This window comes from Bolinopsis microptera, chromosome 8 (assembly GCF_026151205.1).
Source record: "Bolinopsis microptera isolate Bmic1 chromosome 8, MBARI_Bmic_1.0, whole genome shotgun sequence".
Classification (NCBI taxonomy): domain Eukaryota; kingdom Metazoa; phylum Ctenophora; class Tentaculata; order Lobata; family Bolinopsidae; genus Bolinopsis; species Bolinopsis microptera.
In genome coordinates, this window is record NC_087079.1 from 12,755,629 (window position 1) to 12,779,158 (window position 23,530).

Sequence of the window (23,530 nt, forward strand, 5' to 3'; positions counted from 1 at the left end):
ATGCCTTTGATCAACATTTGATAGAAATTCTTTGCCGTTGCTTGCATCTATTTTCTAGCCGTCATGATAGTTTTTTATTCGTGATTCGTATGATTATTAGTCAATAGAGGAACGGACATTTCATAATTGATCGAAATTTCACTAATATCGTGTTGCAAAATGAGTTTGAGGATTTAAATTAGCTGTCTGGAATAAATCCAAACTACATGCATAATTACATGTATTAGATTTGGCATAATTAATAAGCCACCCGAATATAGGATTCATCAAACGATAACCATGGTTATCGTTAGTATTAGTAACTTGTTATTAAGAAGGCCTCACTCCTACTAGTATTTTATGGTTGGGATAACTTGTCCACTTTTGGTTTTGATCTGCTGTACTATAGTAAGGGGAAAAGTGGCATTCCGTTGGATTTGAATGTTCACAAGGATTTCTCAGCGGAATATGGTAGTTAAGACCCCTACGAACATAATTAGACTTGTTGCCAATTTTGTATCTCAACAGAAACACCACTTTTACCACTTTTTACCACCTTTGTACCACCTGTCTGGTTTGCCAAATATCTTTAGTTGTGAACGTCGTAAAAGGCTGCAAATTAACCTAGAATGTTTATCTTATCAAGGAGTAAAACTTTTGTGTGAAAAATTTTTACATTGGACAATCAGCTAATTGGATAATTACCAATTAGTTAATCACCAAAAAAAGTGAAAATTTTTTATTGGCTCAAAATGATTGAAATCGTTTGAAACACGGAGAAATGTAGTTTTTAGAAAAACTTCAAAAATTTTTCACTTAAAAATTTTTTTCGAGACTTGGAAAAAAGTTTGAAAATTTAAAAATATTTTTTTCCGCCAAAAGTTATCGAATTGCATGAAACGTGGATAAAAATGCTTTGCAGAAAAACTTCGAAGATTTTGAGATAGGGGAATACTAAAATCATCAATATTTGAAGTTGGAGTTCAGTAAATCTCGACATATTTTAGTAATTAGGAATAGCTTAGCGGAAAGGGCTGAACCTGAAAAAGGTTAACCACACAATATTAGAGTTTCATAACTAATTACAATACAGCTTTATCAAATTCCACATAAAGAAACAGCACAAAAGGACCATTTAAGATCGAACCGATTTTACCTGCTGTACTATCATTTTATTGATTTCAATGATCAAAACCTCTGTACCGTCAATCTTGCCAATCTATACCGGGTATCTGAATGTACCGGACCTCTTATTTACCTCTATAATTAGACCCAGTTGTGCAAGAAATGCGATTTCTCACAGGGGTTTCTTTTAACTGTGCACTTTTTGTCACTCTCGCAACTCGCAAGAGGCCCGGTATTATAGGGGGGTATAGGAAGCGAGTGTAAATATACCTTCCATCATCCACTGTGGCTTTTTTGTATTGTGAATGCGCATGCCGCTTCGTTTGCTATGCCAGATACCTCGAATAACCCCCATATGTCATTGCCAGGGTCGGGATAGAGCTGGAGATAGCATTGAAAAGTTGCTAGAAATAGCTAGATTTAGAGTAAACTGGTGGTAGCTGGGTGGTGCTAGCATGGATGTAGCAGAACGTAGCTACACGGGGTTTCATTGGAGTTGGTTATTTTAATGGCCAAAGAGTGCCGGAACTAAAGTTACTTAAGATTGCAGTTGAGGGGCAGTGTAAACCACGGTGTAGTCAGGGACACAGAGCTACAGTGCAGGAGTACTGCAAGTGCAAAAGAACAGTGCAAGTGATACAGTATGCAACAGTAAAACGCCGAAGAAGGAGATAAGATTGTGGCTGCAGAGGAGGAGAGGAGCTGGAACCTGATTTTGTTTGGGTTGAAAGAAGAGTAGGAAGAAGAGTTTCCTGCTCTGGTAACTGCATTTTTGGAAGAGGTGGGGTGAGAACTTATTTTCAAGCGACAAGGGTGGGCTGGAAGCAACCAGGTACAGCTATCCGACCTATTAGTATTAAGATCACCGTCCTGAGCTTAACAGCCTTTCATCAGAATCTGATGAAAACAGAGAGACTGACCCACCCTTTTTAGATTGATTGATCAAAGTGAGTCTCTTTAGCCCTCTTCTTCTTTAGAGCTTTAGGTTAGTGATCAAACTCTTCGCTACTCGCTCTTCACTGGATCTATCAGGACAGATTCACATCTTTTTAGGTCTCAACCAGCCTTAGTTTTCCTGTTTTCATCATGTAGTACGTTCTGCTACCTCCATTTTAGCACCACCCAGCTTCCATCAGTTCACTCTAAGTCTAGCTTCGTCGGCGTTTTACTGTTGCAGACTGTATCACTTGCACTGTTCTATTGCACTTGCAGTACTCCTGCACTGTAGCTCTGTGTCCCTGACTACACCGTGGTTTACACTGCCCCTCAACTGCAATCTTAAGTAACTTTCGTTCCGGCACTCTTTGGCCATTAAAATAACCAACTCCAATGAAACCCCGTGTAGCTACGTTCTGCTACATCCATGCTAGCACCACCCAGCTACCACCAGTTTACTCTAAATCTAGCTATTTCTAGCAACTTTTCAATGCTATCTCCAGCTCTATCCCGACCCTGGCAATGACATATGGGGGTTATTCGAGGTATCTGGCATAGCAAACGAAGCGGCATGCGCATTCACAATACAAAAAAGCCACAGTGGATGATGGAAGGTATATTTACACTCGCTTCCTATACCCCCCTATAATACCGGGCCTCTTGCGAGTTGCGAGAGTGACAAAAAGTGCACAGTTAAAAGAAACCCCTGTGAGAAATCGCATTTCTTGCACAACTGGGTCTAATTATAGAGGTAAATAAGAGGTCCGGTACATTCAGATACCCGGTATAGATTGGCAAGATTGACGGTACAGAGGTTTTGATCATTGAAATCAATAAAATGATAGTACAGCAGGTAAAATCGGTTCGATCTTAAATGGTCCTTTTGTGCTGTTTCTTTATGTGGAATTTGATAAAGCTGTATTGTAATTAGTTATGAAACTCTAATATTGTGTGGTTAACCTTTTTCAGGTTCAGCCCTTTCCGCTAAGCTATTCCTAATTACTAAAATATGTCGAGATTTACTGAACTCCAACTTCAAATATTGATGATTTTAGTATTCCCCTATCTCAAAATCTTCGAAGTTTTTCTGCAAAGCATTTTTATCCACGTTTCATGCAATTTGATCACTTTTGGCGGAAAAAAATATTTTTAAATTTTCAAACTTTTTTCCAAGTCTCGAAAAAAATTTTTAAGTGAAAAATTTTTGAAGTTTTTCTAAAAACTACATTTCTCCGTGTTTCAAACGATTTCAATCATTTTGAGCCAATAAAAAATTTTCAAATTTTTTGGTGATTAACTAATTGGTAATTATACAATTAGCTGATTGTCCAATGTAAAAATTTTTCACACAAAAGTTTTACTCCTTGATAAGATAAACATTCTAGGTTAATTTGCAGCCTTTTACGACGTTCACAACTAAAGATATTTGGCAAACCAGACAGGTGGTACAAAGGTGGTAAAAAGTGGTAAAAGTGGTGTTTCTGTTGAGACACAAAATTGGCAACAAGTCTAATTATGTTCGTAGGGGTCTTAACTACCATATTCCGTTGAGAAATCCTTGTGAACATTCAAATCCAACGGAACCCTTAAATCGACCACTTTTCCCCTTACTACTAGACAATGCAGTAAAATGTACTAAGGTTGGTGTCTTGAGTAGTGTGGGCAGGGAAGTTGAGGTAAAAGTGGAACAAATTTCCCAAATTATTTTTACGACCCAATACGTTGACTTGAATGTTGAGGGTGCAACCAATTTATTTCAGCCTGTCTCAACTCATGTGCTTTACTGTCCTGACTCACTGTGATCATGTTGGTTACATTATACAATATACAAGTATATAGACCATACTTGTACAAAGTAATCAACGTATACTCCACCCACTGGATCAGTAGTCGTATCATTTTACACTCACAATACACTATATGTACTGTATATAATCACTGCTTCATGATGATAAATGTCATGTATCCAGTCCGCGGCGGCTTAGTTTTATAGAATGGTATTATAATACAGAGTGTTAATGAAGTACTCAAATATCTGAATATCTTAAGTATGCTAGGCTGTTCATTTCTATCAAACCGCACTATATCGTTGTGGATCTTAATATAGTTGTTATGTTTCGGATGCATGATTAGGATTGCTATCACAACCTCAATTTCAAAATATAAACATGCAAGGCGAAACTTTTTAGCAGCTCGGACAGTCGGACAACTGCTTATTGTTACAATTCCTACAATTCTTGTTCAATTTGTTTCAGTTGATCATTTTGTTTTGTTTCTTGGCCGTTTGTCAACACTAAAAGTAAAATTGCCGGTTAAAAATATTGATTTTATTTTCGTTCATCAGCAATTGGCTGACAGTTATTGTTTCTACAATCACGATCATGACTACCACTACTAGGTTGGAACTAAGTTCAGTTAACACCAAATATCATTCTCCACATTTCCCTCCTGTATTGCAGGGCTCACACCGTTCATTTTTAAAGTTTTTCCTAACTTCCTTCAGTAACATAGTAGAAGATCACATAATTAATTCCTAATGCTCATTTATTAATTTATTACAGTCTTGGTAGTGGTTACGACACACTGTGCTCACACTATTATCTAAATTTGTTTTATCAAAATAAACACACGCACGTTGTTAAAAATAGCGCCGTCTTTATTGCCGGCAGCTGTGGCTGTCTGTCTTCCCCAATCTTACAGTTTGTGCTATCTGGCCTATCCAGCCCTGCACTATTAATATCTCCTGTCTCTATATTGCCCGATATATGCCCTATAGGAACGCTTCAAGCAACCTCGCATTTCCTCGCTCTCCATACTTGCCCGGGCTGATCTCATAACTCCAGAGAGCAACTAGCAAGATGTGCCCACGTGCACATCACTTGTTGGTCACGTGATGGTCACGTGTCACGTGAGAGAGCAGCTACTGGGCTAGCTGACCGGCTAGCAGCTATTTTTAGTAATCGAGGAAGTGCTGTATACGATCTACAGATAGAAATTAACTATACTTGTACCTACCGCTCGCTATTTCTAGACACCGTATTATTTTGGTTTGCGTTTTTACTGCCTGCTGGGTTCATATGGTCCGTTTTCCATTCTCGACTGTTCCAACAATCACATTTGTAATTCCAATGATTTATAACATTAACAACGCACTGTACATCCAGCAACTTTACATGTCCTAGTATCTTGAGATATATTCAGCTGTCTGCAATACACACACACACACGGTAAATTTAGCGTCATAAGTACAACTAAATTTGCGGATATATTCCGGGCTCGACAGATCTGTGATCCTATTGTTCGAGCTTGCAACCTACTTGTCTGCCTATTATATCACACAGCTAATTACACATTTATCCTGTAATTCTTTTTAATCCTGCAAGGTGATCTGGCGAATTTCTGGGCTAAAAAGCTTGAATTGTCGAAGTTTTATTTCTAAGTTTGTATATTTTCGGTGTGTCATGATGTCAGCTGCGTTGTTCTTTTGCATTTGCTTGTTTTGTATTTGCTTGTTTTGCATTTGCTTTGATGAATGACTACTCTGATTAGATAAGCCGGGCTGATATATCCAATACACCAAACTTCAATTTACATTCTCAAAACTAATCAAACTCATGTTTCAAACATTTCTGATATAAGCCAAGCTGTATACTTACTGACCCAAGCTCCCGTGAATATTATTATCGCATATTATATGTACATAGCATACTGCATACCCTGAATATATGCCCCTACAATATTTTACAGAATACTGGCGATAGCGTCTGTTTGTAGACACAAAGTTTAATCCTAACGACCTTACTGTCTAGCTTCATAACCAATACTCTGTACTGTGGTGTATTACTTTGATTGACGACAGCAGCGTGAAAATTCTTTTGGGTATCATAATAATAACAACCAACGGTGGTTTTCTTTACTTTTTAAGAACAGCAGATTTTGCGAGTCGTTAGCCATGTTATTAACAAAATACTAACATATAAACGTATAAGTTTAACTTGCTTCAACGTCTCCCCTCGGTTAAACCTCCTCACTCCCTTTCTCCAATGTTTACAACACCCAACAGCCAGCAAGTTTTGACACCCAGCAGAATTGTGTGCTTTTTCTGATTTTAAAATACCACACGATATATAATAGTGTACATACAGCAGTAATTTGTAAATCGTGTATTGTTTGTATGTCTGTTCTGTGTACTGTTTAGTAGTATCTTATATGCGGCCTGGTTTCGCTAGAAGTTCGAGGACACAAGCATTGTAGCTATTGTTTTGAGTTGGTCGTGATGAGAGTGTCAATGTGTAGATCATAGCTTTACAAAACTATTGTCATCGATTAAAAGCTGTTGATGCTAGGGCTTTGTCTGCTGTTTAGTGATATTTTCTATGGCCTCATGGTTTCGTCCGAGGTTTAGAAGAGAAAGGTGTTACTTTTGTTTGGTTTTTTTTGTGATGAGAGGATCGATTAGTAAATGCCATACCGTAAATCATACTGCTAACTTTTCAAAAAGATTGTCGTCGATTAAAAACTGTTGATATTAGTTTGACATTAGTAGAGGGAAACTCCTAATTGAACCAAATAACGACAACAGATGCTATTATAAAATTGGGGTGAAACTTTTCACTAATTAAATAATTAGCTAATGTGACAGTGAAACTACAAACACCATCATCCAACAGTTTTATCAACTCATCTTAGATTACACAGATCCTAATCACGCTGACAGGGGTAAAATTGCAGTTTTCGGTTACTTCATACTTTAATGGAGCATTCAAACATTTTATTTACATTTCCTTGTCTGTTTACATTTCCTTAACCATGGGCTACATCACCGGGGGGGCAGGGGGGGGGGGGGGCAGCTGCCCCCTGGGATTTGGGCGACAAGTTTACAAAAACATGAAAATTTATTCTTCAACATAACATTAAACCAGACGGCTATGGTATACAGTTTTGTTTTCGCACCCACTGCTCTGTACCTGTCTGTAGCCCCACTGCACTGTAGCCCCCCCCCCCCCCCTACATTGTGTTATTTTTAAATACCATGCCAGTTACCACGAACGATGGATGAATTCCGTCCAGGGGGTTGAAGAGAGAGGGAGGGAGGGAGGGAGAGTGGGAGCACAGCATGGTTGCGTGTTAAGTTGATCTCGCGCTGCCTATTTTACCGTTACACAAACAAAAGATTTTCAAGTACTGGAAAATGCGTCAAAATTGTCTAATTTCCTTAAAAATTTTCCGGGGGGGCTTCGCCCCTCTATCCCCCCGACAAGGGGCTCCGCCCCTTGACCCCACTGGGGGCTGCGCCCCCAGACCCCTGCTATTGGGGGGGCTTCGCCCCCCTACCCCCCCACCAGGGGCTCCGCCCCAGGACCCCGCAGGGGGCTTCGCCCCCTTGCCCCCCCTGGGTTGAAGACGTGATGTAGCCCCTGTTAACCATTAACTGCTAATTATCATCAAATTATTTACTAATTGAGGGCCTGTTTAAATATTGACATAATTTCATACCGAGCCTAAAATAGCTACGTTTGTTCTAAAATGGCTGTATTTATTTTCCTGTAGTTTGCTTGCTATCTTTATTACGCATCTTATTGAAGCATCTTAAACACTAATGTTCCTTTGACATGTACTTGTCAGACAATTATTATCTTATTCATTCATAATGTTCTGAGAATTGAGCTTATTTATAAAGCCCTACCAACGTGGACAAGCAATTCAAAATAGTACTAATTCTTATCCTACCACTTTGCTTGACAGCAACTTCGCATGGCTTCATTTTTAACAGCATCAAGCAGAATATTAACTCTGTTTCCAATGCCGGCCTTTCATTTTTTAGATTAAATGGCTTGTAGTAAAAGTTACACTAGCACCGACTCAGCAAGGCGTGCCATACTGTTGACACAATGGCATCAAAAAGTGTTCAACAGTTTCTTTAATACAGTACCAGCTTTACTTTACTATCACTTTTATTAACATTTTAAATCTCCTACTGCTTCACCTTATTGGATGTCTAGTCAATTTAAGGGAGTTATCTTTCTGGGTCTTCAAGATTTATGCACAAGAACCACCCATGAAACTTCACAAATAGTTGTTTCTTAACCAATCATTGTTAATGTTTTACCAAGCCTCAGTGACGTTAAACACGATATCCGCCACCGTATTTAGTCACTGAAATTGAAACGGAGGGGTATGAAGCATAAATTACTTGGATTACGCAATAATTTTAACATACTTGACGTTGGCAGAGGCGGATACAGTAACACCCACGAAACCATTATTTAAGTCATCAGCTATTTTGAATATTTCAAATTGATTGATTTATTATTCATAGCTATCCAACGATGCTTCTGTCTTAGCTAGCAAATATCCAATTTATTCAGTTCAACATGAATTTTACAATCTATTGTCAGCATTATGACAATAGCATTTTTAACTATTAAATTATGATATTGATATTAAATAAAAGTTCTACAATAAACAAGTGATAGTAAAATCGAAGCCGAGGTCTAATCTTTTCCCTGACGATAAAACATTAAATCATAACGTCTGCCATTATCTCTTGTCATATGCTAAATTACAGATATAATTGAAATCCTGATTTCTGGATGGTCTGGCAATTTGACGGTCCAACAGCAGTGCCATGGCACAAAAAAACTTCAGTTTGTGATTGGTATACTAGCCGATTTTCTAATTAGGTTATTAGCTTCAGCGAATGTCTGGCCACACTTTGAGGAGTACAGCTGACGGCAGGCACTGCATATTGACAGTGTTTGGACGGCACGTTGAGATCTGGTCACGCTTTTAGTTCAACTTGTAATTTAGTCGAGCTGGTAATTCACTGTCATGTATTAATTAAAAGTGTTCCGTGATGTTGCTGTATATCTATTGAAGCTAGCTGCAATTTTAATGAAAATAGTCGTCTAGCAGATTTTAGACGAAGTTTGTTTCTTCAGCATGACGTCATATTTAGGTTTCTACGAGGTTCATTGATTTGGCGAGATAACCTACTATAGTTAACCAATTTGTTAACAAATTTCATTAGTCTTTTACATCGCTTAATTAGCAGTATGAGGTGAAAATGTCAACAAAAAAACAAAGTTAATAATGTGCTATGCCGTAATGGTTAGCCTTACAAATGCAAACAGGAGCAACAGGCTCGAACGCTTGTGCTGGGCTGCAAATTTTGCCTGACTAAAATTCTCAAATTGACGAGAACTGAGTTTGCAAAACTTGCTAGTTACGCAATTTATATCTGACAAAACATTGTTATTACGTGTCTATTTTTAGAAAGTTCTAGTGAATAATTGATGCCACAACTCTATAACATACAATTACATGAAGTTGAACGAATTTCTATTTCGATAAAAGAGAGGGTCTATAGAGATAACGATACATCGTACATTTGCAGTAACCATACATATTGTGTGGTGACTTGACACAACGAAATCAGAAATGCGAACGTGCGAAATGTAATGTAAAGGGATTTGAATTTGAAGCGTGCAGTGTGCGCGCGCAGCAGTAGTATGTCCACGGGAGTCCTTTGCCTTTCGTCACGAACGCATCTTAAGTTGCAGTGAAGTCACGCCCTGCCCTTGTCGAATATCAATACGAAGTCCAAGTTGCACTGAGTCGCTCAATTAATTGATTTCATTGGATCCAGGATCTATCGATTACTTTTAAGTTTTAGTATAGTTGCTGTAATTCGTTTTGTGTCCAGCGAGGATCCTTATCAATCACCTTGTCGTGAGTTCTACTTAAGACTAAGTCTCGATATTCTAATTTGTTTCATGATTGCAGACAAGAACCTTTGTGGAAAATCACAGATACTGATTTTTTTATAACCGACATTTGTTTGTGCCGGGCTAGGAACAAAGCTCACTCCACAATTCCGGGTAAAATGTGCTATTTCGCACCGAGTACGCTATGGTAGATAACTTATTTTGATATGGAAATTGCACATCATAATGAGCTCCTCTTATGCTGTTCAAATTACTGATGGCACATCAAACAATGCTGTAGTCATAATGACGCCAAGAAGCACTGCACAGAAGCTCTAGTTCTTGTGAGTTTTGTGTAGTGCCGTCTGTCCGGCAATTTGTTAGTCTGTTGTTTGAGTATTGTCGTACTGCAATTCAACAGAATAGTCTGAAATAGTGTTAATTTACATAGCTCATTCACCGTATTATGCGTTGCAGGGAATTAATATTCAATAATCAATGATTGCCTTTTCACAGCTAGTTACAGTCTTCACTGCTGTATATAATACAGTATACGAGTAGATTTCAACCCTTAAGTATTAAGGGTTATCTCTGTCTACGTGTGGCTTGATTCAGCATGAAAGCAACATATTTTGTTGATATCGCCCTGAAAAAAATTATCTTGAACTGTTTTTTGTTCGAGGACTAAACGCAAAATTAAACCTATCGTATTTTTTATTATTTTATTGTTTTGTTTATTAATCCAATATAACTTTGGCAATTTTATGTTTTTCACAAGTCTGAAAGACCTTGTGCGTCAATCGATAAACAGCATATTGATATATTATGTTTCCATTTGATTAAAATGCCCTGAATACACGATATACTATGTTACAAGCTTGATCAGTTTTTAGATTGTTTATCAGAACTGATTACTTTTCATTAATAAATGCTAATGACCTTTCAATCAGTTTAGCTATCGCGGGATCCTAGTTAATGCTCCAAAATAGGATTTGAAGAAACCTCACAGCTCAAAATGATCCCCGAAGAAATCCTAGATGGCTTCTTTCCCAAAGATCTCTCAAGTAAATGAAACTCCGCTTATACTCCTTGTCTAAACAATTATTTATTTTCATAATTTATATAAAAGATTTTTCAATGACAATGTTGTGCCGTGTAGATGCAATTAATAATTAATCTAAGACCCACCCCTCTTTTTTCGATGCTTCATTTCTATGTGACCAACAAATTATGTAGTCATTCATATAATTTCATGACAATTAAATGTACTCAGTGGTCTCATAAAGCGCTCGTTAACTCATTATAAATCACATGGTCTTCACTCTATGCTGGTCACGTGTTGCTCGTTACCTTGCCGCCAAGATGTTGAATCTTAAAGCAATTAGCTTTCCTAGAGCTAATTGTTGGTAGATTTCATTGATTGCGTCATTTATAATTATGAGCATACATGGTTTGTACAAACAACTGTGAGATTTTCCTGTGGACAGTGCATAAACAATATCACCGTATCGATGGGGGGCTCATCCAACAGTTTTTAAGTATGATGAGTAATGCAGGCAGCCATACCCGGATGCAGCAATTCAGGAGGACCAATTACCGCACCGCATTGCTCCACGTGATTCAGCTCGGCCAACAACATCACACCGTCACGTCACGAGTACTTCACGTGGATATAACGCCTCGGCCTCCTATTGGTTGCCGTAGCATTGTTTTATTCACACACGCAAACTCTAGGCTCAGTGCTCTCTACGACAGCTGACCTCACGCTTAATATATCTCCATTAGGATTGTTAAGATCACACGGCACACAGTTTAAATTTGTTTCGTTTGTTTGTTACACTTGGATACACTTCCTGGTCCTTCATAAAAACAATCATGTTGACAACTCCTGAATTACACGTGTATTCGTCAGTCTGTCGGAAGCGTCGCTTGGTCGAAAGCTATCAGCTTGGTCGACAAATCGGGAGCGGTGGATTTGGAGCTGTGTTAAATGCCGTTTGTAAGACGACCGGTAACAAGTTGCCATCAAGAAAGTTCACAAGAATAATGTCCCCAAAAGCTACACGGTTAGTTCATTTTCTTGTATCGATGTGTAAAGTTTTATTTGATTTATACTATTTGTTCGCATCAGTATATCGTATAACGAGTTTAGAAAAGTTACTGTTGTTGGAAACTTGCAAAGATTTCGCGATTGTTTCAATTTAGACTGACCCATTCTCGTCCTTCAGATCCACGGCAAAAGCATCCCCGCAGAGATAGCTTTACTCCAACACCTCAAGAAACACAACAACATAATCAAACTTGTGGACTGGTTTGAGGATAACAACGAGTTCATCATCGTGACAGATTGGTCCCCTGAATATGTCGACCTGTTTGATTACCTCACCTCTAGAAATCCTCTTGATGAGTGCTGTGCTCGCAGGATCTTCAAACAGGTGAGATAAGACTCAAGATAAGGAGCACATTAGAAGGATTGAATGGGATATTTTGTTTGAAATGGGACTTAGTTAATCCCTTGGATTGGAGATTTGAATTTGTTTTATTTCAGATCGTAGAAGCGATTGCGTACTGCCATGGCCGAGGAATATTCCACCGGGACATCAAAGACGAGAATGTCCTGATAAATGTAAAAACCGGTCACATCAAACTCATCGACTTTGGTTCGGGTGCGTTTGTTGAGGACGAGTATACAGATTACCAAGGAACGAAGGTTTATTCTCCTCCGGAGTGGGTCCGGTACCAGCGGTACAGCGGCTGGAGTCTGGAGAGCTGGTGTCTGGGAGTCCTACTCTTCATCATCATTAGCGGGGAGATTCCTTTCGAAACGGGAGGAGGATATCTTAAGGTGTACTCCTACCCTCAAGAGAAGAAGAATTTCTCTAGGTAAGATCTTGTTTTCTTTACTTCCTAATCTTCCTCTCGACTGGTGTTTTTACAGCTTGTTTTTGAGTTTAACAGATAATTTTAATTGATATTTTCCTATTCATAGTATCTCATAAAACATCGTCCCCTGTTACTACTATCGCACATACACTGACTCGCGAAGTGCTGCTATAAATAGAACAAATCACAACCAGCTAGGAAGCTCAGAGCTGTTATGTCACGTGACCTACTATTAACTAGGGTGTGGCTGCTACACCCGCCCTGGTTCAAATCTAGTATCTAGCTACAGTATCCTACTCCTAGGTAGATTTACCCGAACAATAGCAAATTGGGTGATTTCCCTTTGAAAGAGAATGCACATTATAATAGTTCTACCCTAAGATAGGAGTGTACCCCAAGATTGGCTTATTCGAATGTAGAATTGCGGTTCTGGCGGTACAGGAAAATGCGTGTCACCTAGCAATACCCATATATGGAATAATTGGTCTAAATATAGAGCCGGGTTCTTTGTATACTTAGAGTGGTTCCTGGTTGCTTGTATAAGCCCTTCATGGTGAGCTCGTGAGATAATTCTAGAACTTCCCCCTCAGGGAGCCCTGTCAGTGAGGTATAAAGTGGCCTGTGTGGGGGTACACGCTTCAGTTTTTGGTAATCACTATTCCGATTTCCGATCATTATGGCTTAACTATCGGCGTGAAATTCAGTTAAACTGCAGTGGTGAATTTGCTGTATCCCTTTAACAATCATTAATTATGTCCTCTTATAATCACATGGTGTCCTCATGATTACGACAGTGGAGCACATGTCCCAGCAAAAACAACGGCAACTTTCCCATGAATAAGATATGGGTAACGTCATCTCCTATATTAGATTGTAGTATGCTGTTATATGGCCGTGTCCTGGTTGGTGGGACCAAGTGGAACATCCGGGTCGTATGATTGCTGAGAGAGAGTGGTAGCAGTATGACGTAGTATCGTGTCCCAGTAGCCCATATGCAGCTGTGTTCCGCCGGATATGAACGGTTATTATCAGCTGCTTGTGTGAATGGTTGGAGTCGTGTAGTTCTGTGGTTATGTCATGGTTATGTCATGATGTAGGAAATTTGGGAGTTCTGAGTTCTATTTACAGAACAAATAGATTTAAAACCCTAGAAATTTACTAAGTTTTAGCTAATGAAGTTCCAATAAACACATACATATCACTTCAACAGTTCAAAAAGCGACTGAATTATCCATGTTCTTGATAACTGTAAACTTTCTGGGAAATAATGAAAGATTTTGGTTAGATTTCTTGTGGGCTTGATTATCAACAATTCAGCGGTAACATTATTGTTGGTTGTCTACGAAACAAGTATTTTCACTTTGTTGTCTTATAAAAATAATCACAATTTTTCAATTTAGTTTCTTTAATAGTACCGTTAAAAGAAACTTTAGACATTTAAAATGGGGCATTGTTAGTCAAGACATTCATGAATGGTTTGCTCACCACTGCTCAAAAGACATTACAGCATTTCAGCGTATAAACATCGGGCTTTTTTTGGAGAATGTTAAATTTAGAATTTTAATGAGTCGTCCGAACTTAGCGCTGTGATTATATGCGAGGTAATGATAACCGGATGTCGGATTCAAATTTAGCCTTTTCGTGCGTGGTGTGCAAGAATCGACTGCGACAACTTTATGTAGGCAGGTCTATTCTCCGGATAATTTAAAGGAAACATGAGTTATCTAAGTTATGCTTTATAGTGATTACAACCCAATATCTATCATCAAGTTAATCAATTTAATAACGACATAAAATTCACACACGCACAAAGCTATAAATTTGCAAAATACCAAATACATTCTCATTCACAGAATTCTCTGTAAGATAACCCACTCATAAAAACTAACCCACCTTTTATTTCAGAATTAACAGATTTGATGGCCCGCTGTATGAACATCGACCCCAACAAGAGGCCCACAACCAAGGACATCCTCGAGCACCCTGGACCAAGGGATCCCCAAAAATACCCTCAAGCCCACAAGACTGCACCCTGCAAGGAGATCAACCTGGCTCAGTACATCATCCCTAATCCCAACGAGAAAGTAGAGGTAGTCCAGTGAAGATATCTCACGCGTCACGGGTAACGCGGTACTTGTCACGATCTGGTCACGTGACATGATAAATGTACAAATGTCACTGTGGCCAGGTGATGATGTAGACTTTTACCGGTTTCCCGCGTCAAAGTTTAGCTTTTAATTCACATGCAATTTGTTGAACTCAATGGCCAATGATGAGGGCTAGTCTCTGAAGCTCGAATAAGTCTGTTAAGTTGAGCAGTCCGATGTTCGTTGAAGGAGTACAATGATGTAATTGAAGCAATGAGCATAATTATGTAATTTGTAATTGAATCGTCGATTGATGCCTGGTGGAGAGTATATATGATATATTTTCGTTACGTTTCGAGAAGTTTTAACGCGCAAGCTACATTTATAGAACGCCAGGTTCAAGATATAGTATTTTGAAGGGGCCAAGGTTGAATGGTATGAATTATGAATTATGACGTCCTTGCAGTCAAAGTGACGTCACAAATTTGTGACGTCATCATAGCTGACAGCAAGGCGTCTCATACAGTCCGACCTCTCGGCACAGGACGGTTCGAATGTATTGTCAGTTCGAAATGTGTCGATTTACCACTAACTCGGTTTGGCTGTATAACAAACCTATTACTTTACCGTCCAAGATATCATATATGATAATAATATGTATATATTATATATTTTGTTGTGAAATTCGTCGGTTTCCACTGCTGGGTTTTTAACCTATCATCGCTATTATTCCCACCATTTTCAGAGCACTGCTGCTGAAAGGACGGGCTCCCACAAATTTAGAACAAATTTACCACAAAACGAAGAAGTACTATCAAAATTTTACCACCATTTTGGATGAACCTGGAAGATCAATTTCGTTGGAAAGTCGGGTCCCATGGCCCAGGTAAATTACAGCCCCTTTCAGCACCCGCTTAAAAATGGACCATATCCAGCAAAATCTACCATACTGCATAAATAATGGATCAACGTTGGATCGGTTCATTTCCCCAAAATTTCTGCATATACTTAATATAGTTATAGCTTTTTATCAACGTTACCGCTTTGAGTTCCCATACCAAAAGTTTTAGTTTAAATTATTCGGCGTAGGTTTTAATTAGATATTGGTACTTAATTACCATTTTGTGGAAAATTTTGAGCAATTATACTGCATTTTTAACGCTTATATTATACGATGTTTTTATCTGTTTTCCAGATAAATGCGGTATAATTTCCCAATTCATTATTTTCCGACTGAAAATTTAGTTATACTTCTAGTTCAGCAACAAGGGTTTTCATGTGTGTCACTAAGGGTTTTCACAGCTTCATTCAATTTAACGTATCATTATTTTCGGCAGTGCTTATTTTCATGTTACGTTCTACGGAGTTTCAGATGTTCATTACCATTCAATGTTAAATGAGATTTTACTTTACATTCACAACTATATATAATGAGTGTCGAAATTCAGAATTTCCTCAATTTCGACGGATTTTTTGTTCGGATACAACTGTTTAATATTTATCCTACTTGATGAGGAACATGATCATAATATTTCAATTTAATGACGATTTAAACGCTTTTTGGGTGATGTATAAATATAATATGTTGATTCGGGTACTATTATATGTTTCTACGTTATTTTGAGTATTGATATAGGTATATTGTATGATGTTGTATGCGTTCAGTTCTGTATTTGTATTAATGAGATGCATTTTTTCCAATTTATAGCTTATGTCTAGATATTTCTCGTAATAGTTCGAAATATTCTTGCCATGATCTAGCATCGATTTCATGATACCACGTGGTATCAGCTTTACTTATAGTTTTGCCTGAGCATAATGTATCAAATGTAAACTAAAGATAGTTAATAAGGTTTGGTAGATATTGGTGTATAGAATGGGGGCGAATTTCGTGTTGTTAATTTTGAATTTTCTTGTAATATTCGGGTTGATATGACCAAACAATATAAGTAGGTCACTAAAATAGATTAAATCAAAATAGTCTGGCAGATCATCGAATACTTGATTGATATATACTAACGCATGATACTATTTTCAGTTTTCAAATTTCTACAATATGTTGGTGTTCGAATTTCTTTGCTTTTGGTCGTATTTTTTGTAAATATCTTGAACTTCATGTTCTTTGGAATGTTTGACTTGTAAGTTCAGTGTGTAAATTGAGACTGGCTAATTGTTGGGAATTTTCACTGTGCTTTAGCCGTTATATCAAGTCAACCTGTTATGCGTATTTGTGATCGATTTTCAGTGTAATATATGATATATTTGATAGAAAATTGAAAAGAAAATGGTGCGTTTTCCTTGTTTGTATTTAAGTAAAATTCACAAATGGTATCCAAATTCAAAAGAGAATTCAAACTCGAACTTAAAATCATTTTGAAGTATAACTGATAACGCGGGATGAAAGATTTTACGTAACATAACTGCGTTGTAGTTGTACAGCCACAGGGGACCAAGTTATAGTAATAGAGGGGTTGATTATTTTTATTTGTGCAAAGTAATCTCTGACGTGCACCAAACATTTCACCTAGCCATGAGTCTACGCGTACTGCGTGACGCGCTTGTTTCACGGACGCGCTTGTTTCAGTTTCACGGTCGAACGCTATTGCAAGTGCAAGCGAAATGGCTCTGGATAGAGCAAAACCAAACATGCACGTGGGGGCTATTCTGCATTTTCAATTTTAGAGATAATAGAGACAATTTTAACAACTGCGTTGTACAGATGACAAGGGTACCTCGATGTCAGCAGTCATATAATATGTCAGATGTACAACTTGAACTACAACTACTTTAACGGGTGATACTCGTAAATAAATATCTGTTCCAACTCGGCGCGCGTCCTGGTAGGTTGTAAACCTACAACAAACTACTGTACTACAACTATAACAAGGGCGCGTTATATAATATTACTAGTATAATATTTGTAGCGCAATGCGTTACTGTGCCGCGCCCGCGCGCACTCAATGAGGCTTAACTCGCAGCGAGATCGCTAGATCGGCAAAATGCGCGCTACTGTGCCTCACCGAGCTGCGATGAATTGACATCTACATTGTCAATTAAGTAATAAGTATAATATATGTATATTTTATTTTATTTGAGTCAATAATGATGTGTTGCTCTATCCAGAGCCCTTGCGCTTGCGGTAGCGCGCCCCCGCCTATATTTTGACTTGTGAAACAAGCGCGCCCGCAGTGGCGCGAAATTAAAGCACATGGTTAGGTGAAATGATGTGTATGGTGCAGGCAAAACGTTTGACGTTGCCATTTTGGATTTGCCAATGTAATATACAGCATGCAATATGTTTGTAGCGCGATGCACTACTGGGCCTGGGTCGCGCGCGCATCAAATAATGCTTCTCGCAAGAGATCGGCGAGATGCACCACTGTGCCTCACCGAGCTGCGAAGGATTGACATCGTGAATCAAGCAATATGTTCAAACTTTTAAAGATATTGCACTAGTGACGGTATAAATACAAGTATGACGATCATTTATCAATTACGGTTGCTGATCCGCACGATTCCACAATTTCCGCTTGCAATATTTAATGTATAATTGAGAAATTGTTAGTAAATCGTTGACCATCGTTAATGATTTAGCCCGGCGCGCGCTACTTCGTAGCACTTGCCATCGGGCCAACATATAACATTTCGAAAAGAAAGCGACGCGCGCTACTTCGAAGTTGACGGATGTTACTCGTCTAAATTTCTTCGAAGTAGCGCGCGCCGCTTTCTTCTCGATGGCAAGTGCTACGAAGTAGCGCGCGCCGGGCCAAATCATTAGCAATGGTCAACTTCGAAGAAATTTAGACGAGTAACATCCGTCAAGTAAATTGTTCCTCTGCTTTAAGTATTTACTTTTTAGTCGAATTTCGCCCTATTTGCACATTAATAATATTGTTTTTATTATTATTGTTATCCTTTTTCGTCAATTAATTATAATTGAATCATAAGTTAATTAGTAATAGTATAGGTATCAGAGACTCCAGTTTTTGAAATGAAGAGCAGTTCGCGGTTTTGTGGATCAATTCTATCTCCCTTCAGACAAGTAAGTGAGGTTTAAATGTGGTGTAAGTAAGGTTTAAGTGCGTTGTAAGTGTGGTATAACTATAAGTGAGGTTAAGTGTGTTGTAAGTGTGGTGTAAGTGTGGTGTAAGTGAGGTTTAAGTGTGGTGTAAGTGTGGTGTAAGTGTGGTTTAAGTGAGGTTTAAGTGTGGTGTAAGTGTGGTGTAAGTGAGGTTTAAGTGTGGTGTAAGTGTGGTGTAAGTGTGGTGTAAGTGTGGTGTAAGTGTGGTGTAAGTGAGGTTTAAAGTGTGGTGTAAGTGTGGTGTAAGTGTGGTGTAAGTGTGGTGGAAGTGTGGTGAAGTGTGGTGGAAGTGTGGTGTAAGTGTGGTGTAAGTGTGGTGTAAGTGTGGTGTAAGTGTGGTGTAAGTGTGGTGTAAGTGTGGTGTAAGTGTGGTGTAAGTGTGGTGTAAGTGTGGTGTAAGTGTGGTGTAAGTGTGGTGTAAGTGTGGTGTAAGTGTGGTGTAAGTGTGGTGAAGTGTGGTGTAAGTGTGATGTAAGTGTGGTGGAAGTGTGGTGGAAGTGTGGTGTAAGTGTGGTGTAAGTGTGGTGTAAGTTTGGTGGAAGTGTGGTGGAAGTGTGGTGTAAGTGTGGTGTAAGTGTGTGTAAGTGTGGTGTAAGTGTGGTGTAAGTGTGGTGTAAGTGTGGTGTAAGTGTGGTGTAAGTGTGGTGTAAGTGTGGTGTAAGTGTGGTGTAAGTGTGTTGTAAGTAATAGTTGTATAACATGTATCTCTCTATCTTATAATATATAGTACATGTATATCTTCTATTTATTGGATTCGGACAATTTCTCTTTACTTTATATGCCGAAATGTCTATAAAAGTATAAACGGTCACTTGTCTGTGCGTATTCCTACATTATCCCACTATACTGCTATACAAGAACCTCTTACTCAATTTAAGATTTCTTATTTGAATACATGGTTTGTCGCACATGGTTGCACAATTTTCTGCTACAATTTCTGCTACAATTTTATCAGACGCTTGAATGAAACATGTACATGAGTCATGGCGCCAAATCGTTAGATTAAGCTCTGATTGTTCTTAAAAAGCCGTTAATTAATTGACCGTTTATAATTACAGAAGGACACGTCGTAACACGTGATGTTGCTAGGTAACACGTGATTTTGCTAGGTAACACGTGATGTTGCTAGGTAACACGAGATGTTACTAGGTAACTCGTGATGTTGCTAGGTAACACGAGATGTTGCTAGGTAACACGTGATGTTGCTAGGTAACACGTGATTTTGCTAGGTAACACGTGATGTTGCTAGGTAACACGTGATGTTGCTAGGTAACACGTGATGTTGCTAGATAACACGTGATGTTGCTAGGTAACACGTGATGTTGCTAGGTAACACGTGATGTTGCTAGGTAACACGTGATGTTGCTAGGTAACATGTGATATTGCTAGGTAACACGTGATGTTGCTAGGTAACACGAGATGTTACTAGGTAACTCGTGATGTTGCTAGGTAACACGTGATGTTGCTAGGTAACACGTGATGTTGCTAGGTAACACGAGATGTTGCTAGGTAACACGTGATGTTGCTAGGTAACACGTGATGTTGCTAGGTAACTCGTGATGTTGCTAGGTAACACAAGATGTTACTAGGTAACTCGTGATGTTGCTAGGTAACACGAAATGTTACTAGATAACTCGTCACGTCGCGTCGCGTCGTCCAACTGTCCAATTGCGATAGGATGACGACAAATGAGACGCAAACGTAGTGATTTGTTATAAAGCTATAACCATGCGTTCCTAATCCACACTCCTGATCGTTTACATACGTACTCACTTTCTAAATTTGATGGATTATCAGTCTACTGTAATCACCCTCACGTTAGTAGTTTTGTTGTTGCACGTCTGTAGGCTTGTCGAGAAAATCGAAGCAGTTTTTCAGGGAAGCTTCTCCACCCTTATATTATGTTATGTTATTAACAGGAAGAGCGAAATAAATTCAATCACTGGAGATTTCAACTGCCATATTGACCCTGGAAGATTTTTACGTTCGCAAATGCCGGAGTGATCTTACAAATATCAAAAGCGAGATTAGTTCATATTTCCATAAATATCGATTGAAGCGAATATATTGGTTCAAAGAACTTTAAAACATACTCAGGCAGGAGCAGATCGTTATTCGTTAGGAAAATGATTAAAACATTAACAAAGTGGCAAGGAAAATTACTTTAAATACACCCCATATTAATTGAATTAGATTGAATTGTGTTTTTGATTTAGTTTATAAAATTTTATTTACCTACCCCCTTTAAATTCTCAAAAATAATTCCCAATAATTCCAAAAATTCCTAAATTCAAAATTCCCCAATTTCCAATCCCCATTTAAAATCAATTTAAAATCATTTTCAATAAAACCAATTAAATTCCAAAAAAAAATTTTTAAAACAATTTACCCCACCAAAATTTTCATTCAAAAATTTTCATTACTTAAAATCTTAAAATTTTCCTTTAAATTTTAACCCCCTTAAAATTCACCCCCCCAAAACCAAAACACCAAAAAACCTTACCCCCCTTTTTCCCCCCACCCCAAACACACCAAACAACCCCTTTCCCCCCCTTTCTTTAACACCCCAAATATAATTTCAATATTACAATTCATCCCACTATCCCAAAAAACCCCCCCTTTTAAAAAAAAAACCCTACCAAATAATTTTTTTAAAATTTTAAAACCCTTTACCCACCAATTTTACAAAACCACCCTCTAACACCCAACAACCCCAAATTTCAAAACCCAAATCCCAATCCCCCATTTGCTTAAAACCTAAACCCCTAATTCTAACATTTTCCCCTTTCAATTACAAATTTATCAAAACATTTCCCCAAAAACTCACCTATGAAGATTTCCCCACCCAAATTTAACGGCAAAAAAAACTTCTTTTTAACCCCCTTAACGTTTGAAAGGGTTATTTTCTAGTTTCTTAGATAGTTAGATAACTTAATCGCTCGAACGATGATTTATTATCGCTAGTTTCTGTTTGCAAAACATCCATATCCCCAGTAATTGTATTTCTCTCGAATTTCAGCTTCTTCTGATAAATGTAGCGAACTCATTCACAATTCATGTTGTTTATATGTTATTTATATATTAATTGAATGCAGAGTAAGTAATGAATAAATATGACTAATTGTACAAATAATGGGATCAGACTATTTTAATATTTTATCCTGATATTATGTAGACAGCTCAAACTCTGAATAAAGATCACGTTGATTATAAGCAGTGTCTCATTTCTCAACGACGAGCACAGATAGACATACCAAAACTGCAATTTCAATGTAAATGTGCCAAATTCCTGTTGGAATAACGGATATCCGACCCAATTCAAATTGAACTTTATAATTAAGAAGGTTGAACTTTGGAGCGCCCATAGTGTTCAACATGATGCACTGATCGCTGATGGAGATTTCTGATGGTTACATTCTCGATTAAACTCCAGTAGGACGCTCCCCCAGTGGAGGGTCTATATGACGGTGGTCAGTGGGTGTCGCGACAAAAAAAATTCTCGATTAAAGCCACAACCACAAGATCAGTCCAGAGTATCCGATTAATTATCTATAATTTCTTCTGGAGATTAGACATGGCTCTAAATATATCACCACTACATAAGAGTAGAAGTGCAATTAATGAATTAAAAGATCCACATGCCTCATTATAGTTGATGTTAGTCTGCTCATATCTCACTATCTGTAATATGTCAGATATAATCGGACTGTTCCTTAGGAACAGTCCGATTATAAGCTTGGCTTATTATAAGCTTGGCTTATTTTGTCCTTGGTCACGCCTTATCTGTGTTTTTACAGCTTGGAAACCGTTTATTTTTTCAAAATTTTAACATTCGACATAAGCTAAAATAAAAACAATCATGAATTATGTCTATCCAAGTACATAAGCAGCTTATAATAGAATCATACTATCTCTTTAAAATTTTTGCGAATGACTTACTTACTTTGTTACGTTGTAGGGTTTCATAGAATCCTCTATCGGGCCATCGAAAAAGTCGACCCCCCGGACAGTGTAGAAACTGTTTTATCACCACTCCAATCAAGCAAGGAGTTTCCATTCCGACGGCTGTATCCTGGAGCTGGAGGCTCGTCCGGAAATGACTTCACAAAGTTCGTTAAAGCTGCTTTGAATTGCATAGGATCCTCGATGGTGTGCATATGTGTTGGGATTACATTCCATAATCGAGGTCCAGTGACTGCAAATGAGTTGTCATGTATTGCTTGATTACGTTGACTGCTGGACTTAGCTATACTGGGCACAACTGCTTTTTGACCATGTCTGAGAGTCACCGAGAACTTGATACCGATATCATTAGGGCACTTGCAATGCAGAACTTTCCACATGTTGATGATTAAATACCGTTCTCTTCTTCTTTGCAATGACATCAGATCTAGGGCCTTTAATCTCTGCCAGTAATTGAGGTGCTGGGTGCCATCTATTTTCGATGTAAACGTACGCTGAATCCCTTCTAGCTGTTGGATGTCCTTGTTCTTAGAGCAATTCCACAGAGGACTGCAATACTCCAGATGGCTTCTAACGAGAGACTTGTACAGAGTCATCATGGTGGCTTTGTCTCTCGTTTTGAACGCACTTAGCACCCAAGAAGCAACTTTTCCTGCGCGTTCAGCTATCCTGTTGACGTGTGGGGTCCATGCAGGACAAATCAGCGGAAACTGTCACTCCTAGATCTTTCACCGTTTGAGTGGGGTACAGCATGTTTCCGTTCGACACTT

General features: G+C 38.4%; 1 protein-coding gene across 1 annotated transcript in view; it reads left to right on the forward strand.

Moving 5' to 3' along the window:
• Positions 1–18,695: 18,695 nt before the first annotated feature.
• Positions 18,696–23,530, forward strand: part of LOC134819680 (potassium voltage-gated channel subfamily A member 1-like) — a 28,323-nt gene continuing 23,488 nt past the window's right edge. Inside the window, exon 1 of the mRNA XM_063829761.1 lies at positions 18,696–18,758. Within this exon, the coding sequence (XP_063685831.1) occupies positions 18,708–18,758 (51 nt within the window). The 5' untranslated portion in view covers positions 18,696–18,707. The remainder of the gene's footprint in view (positions 18,759–23,530) is intronic.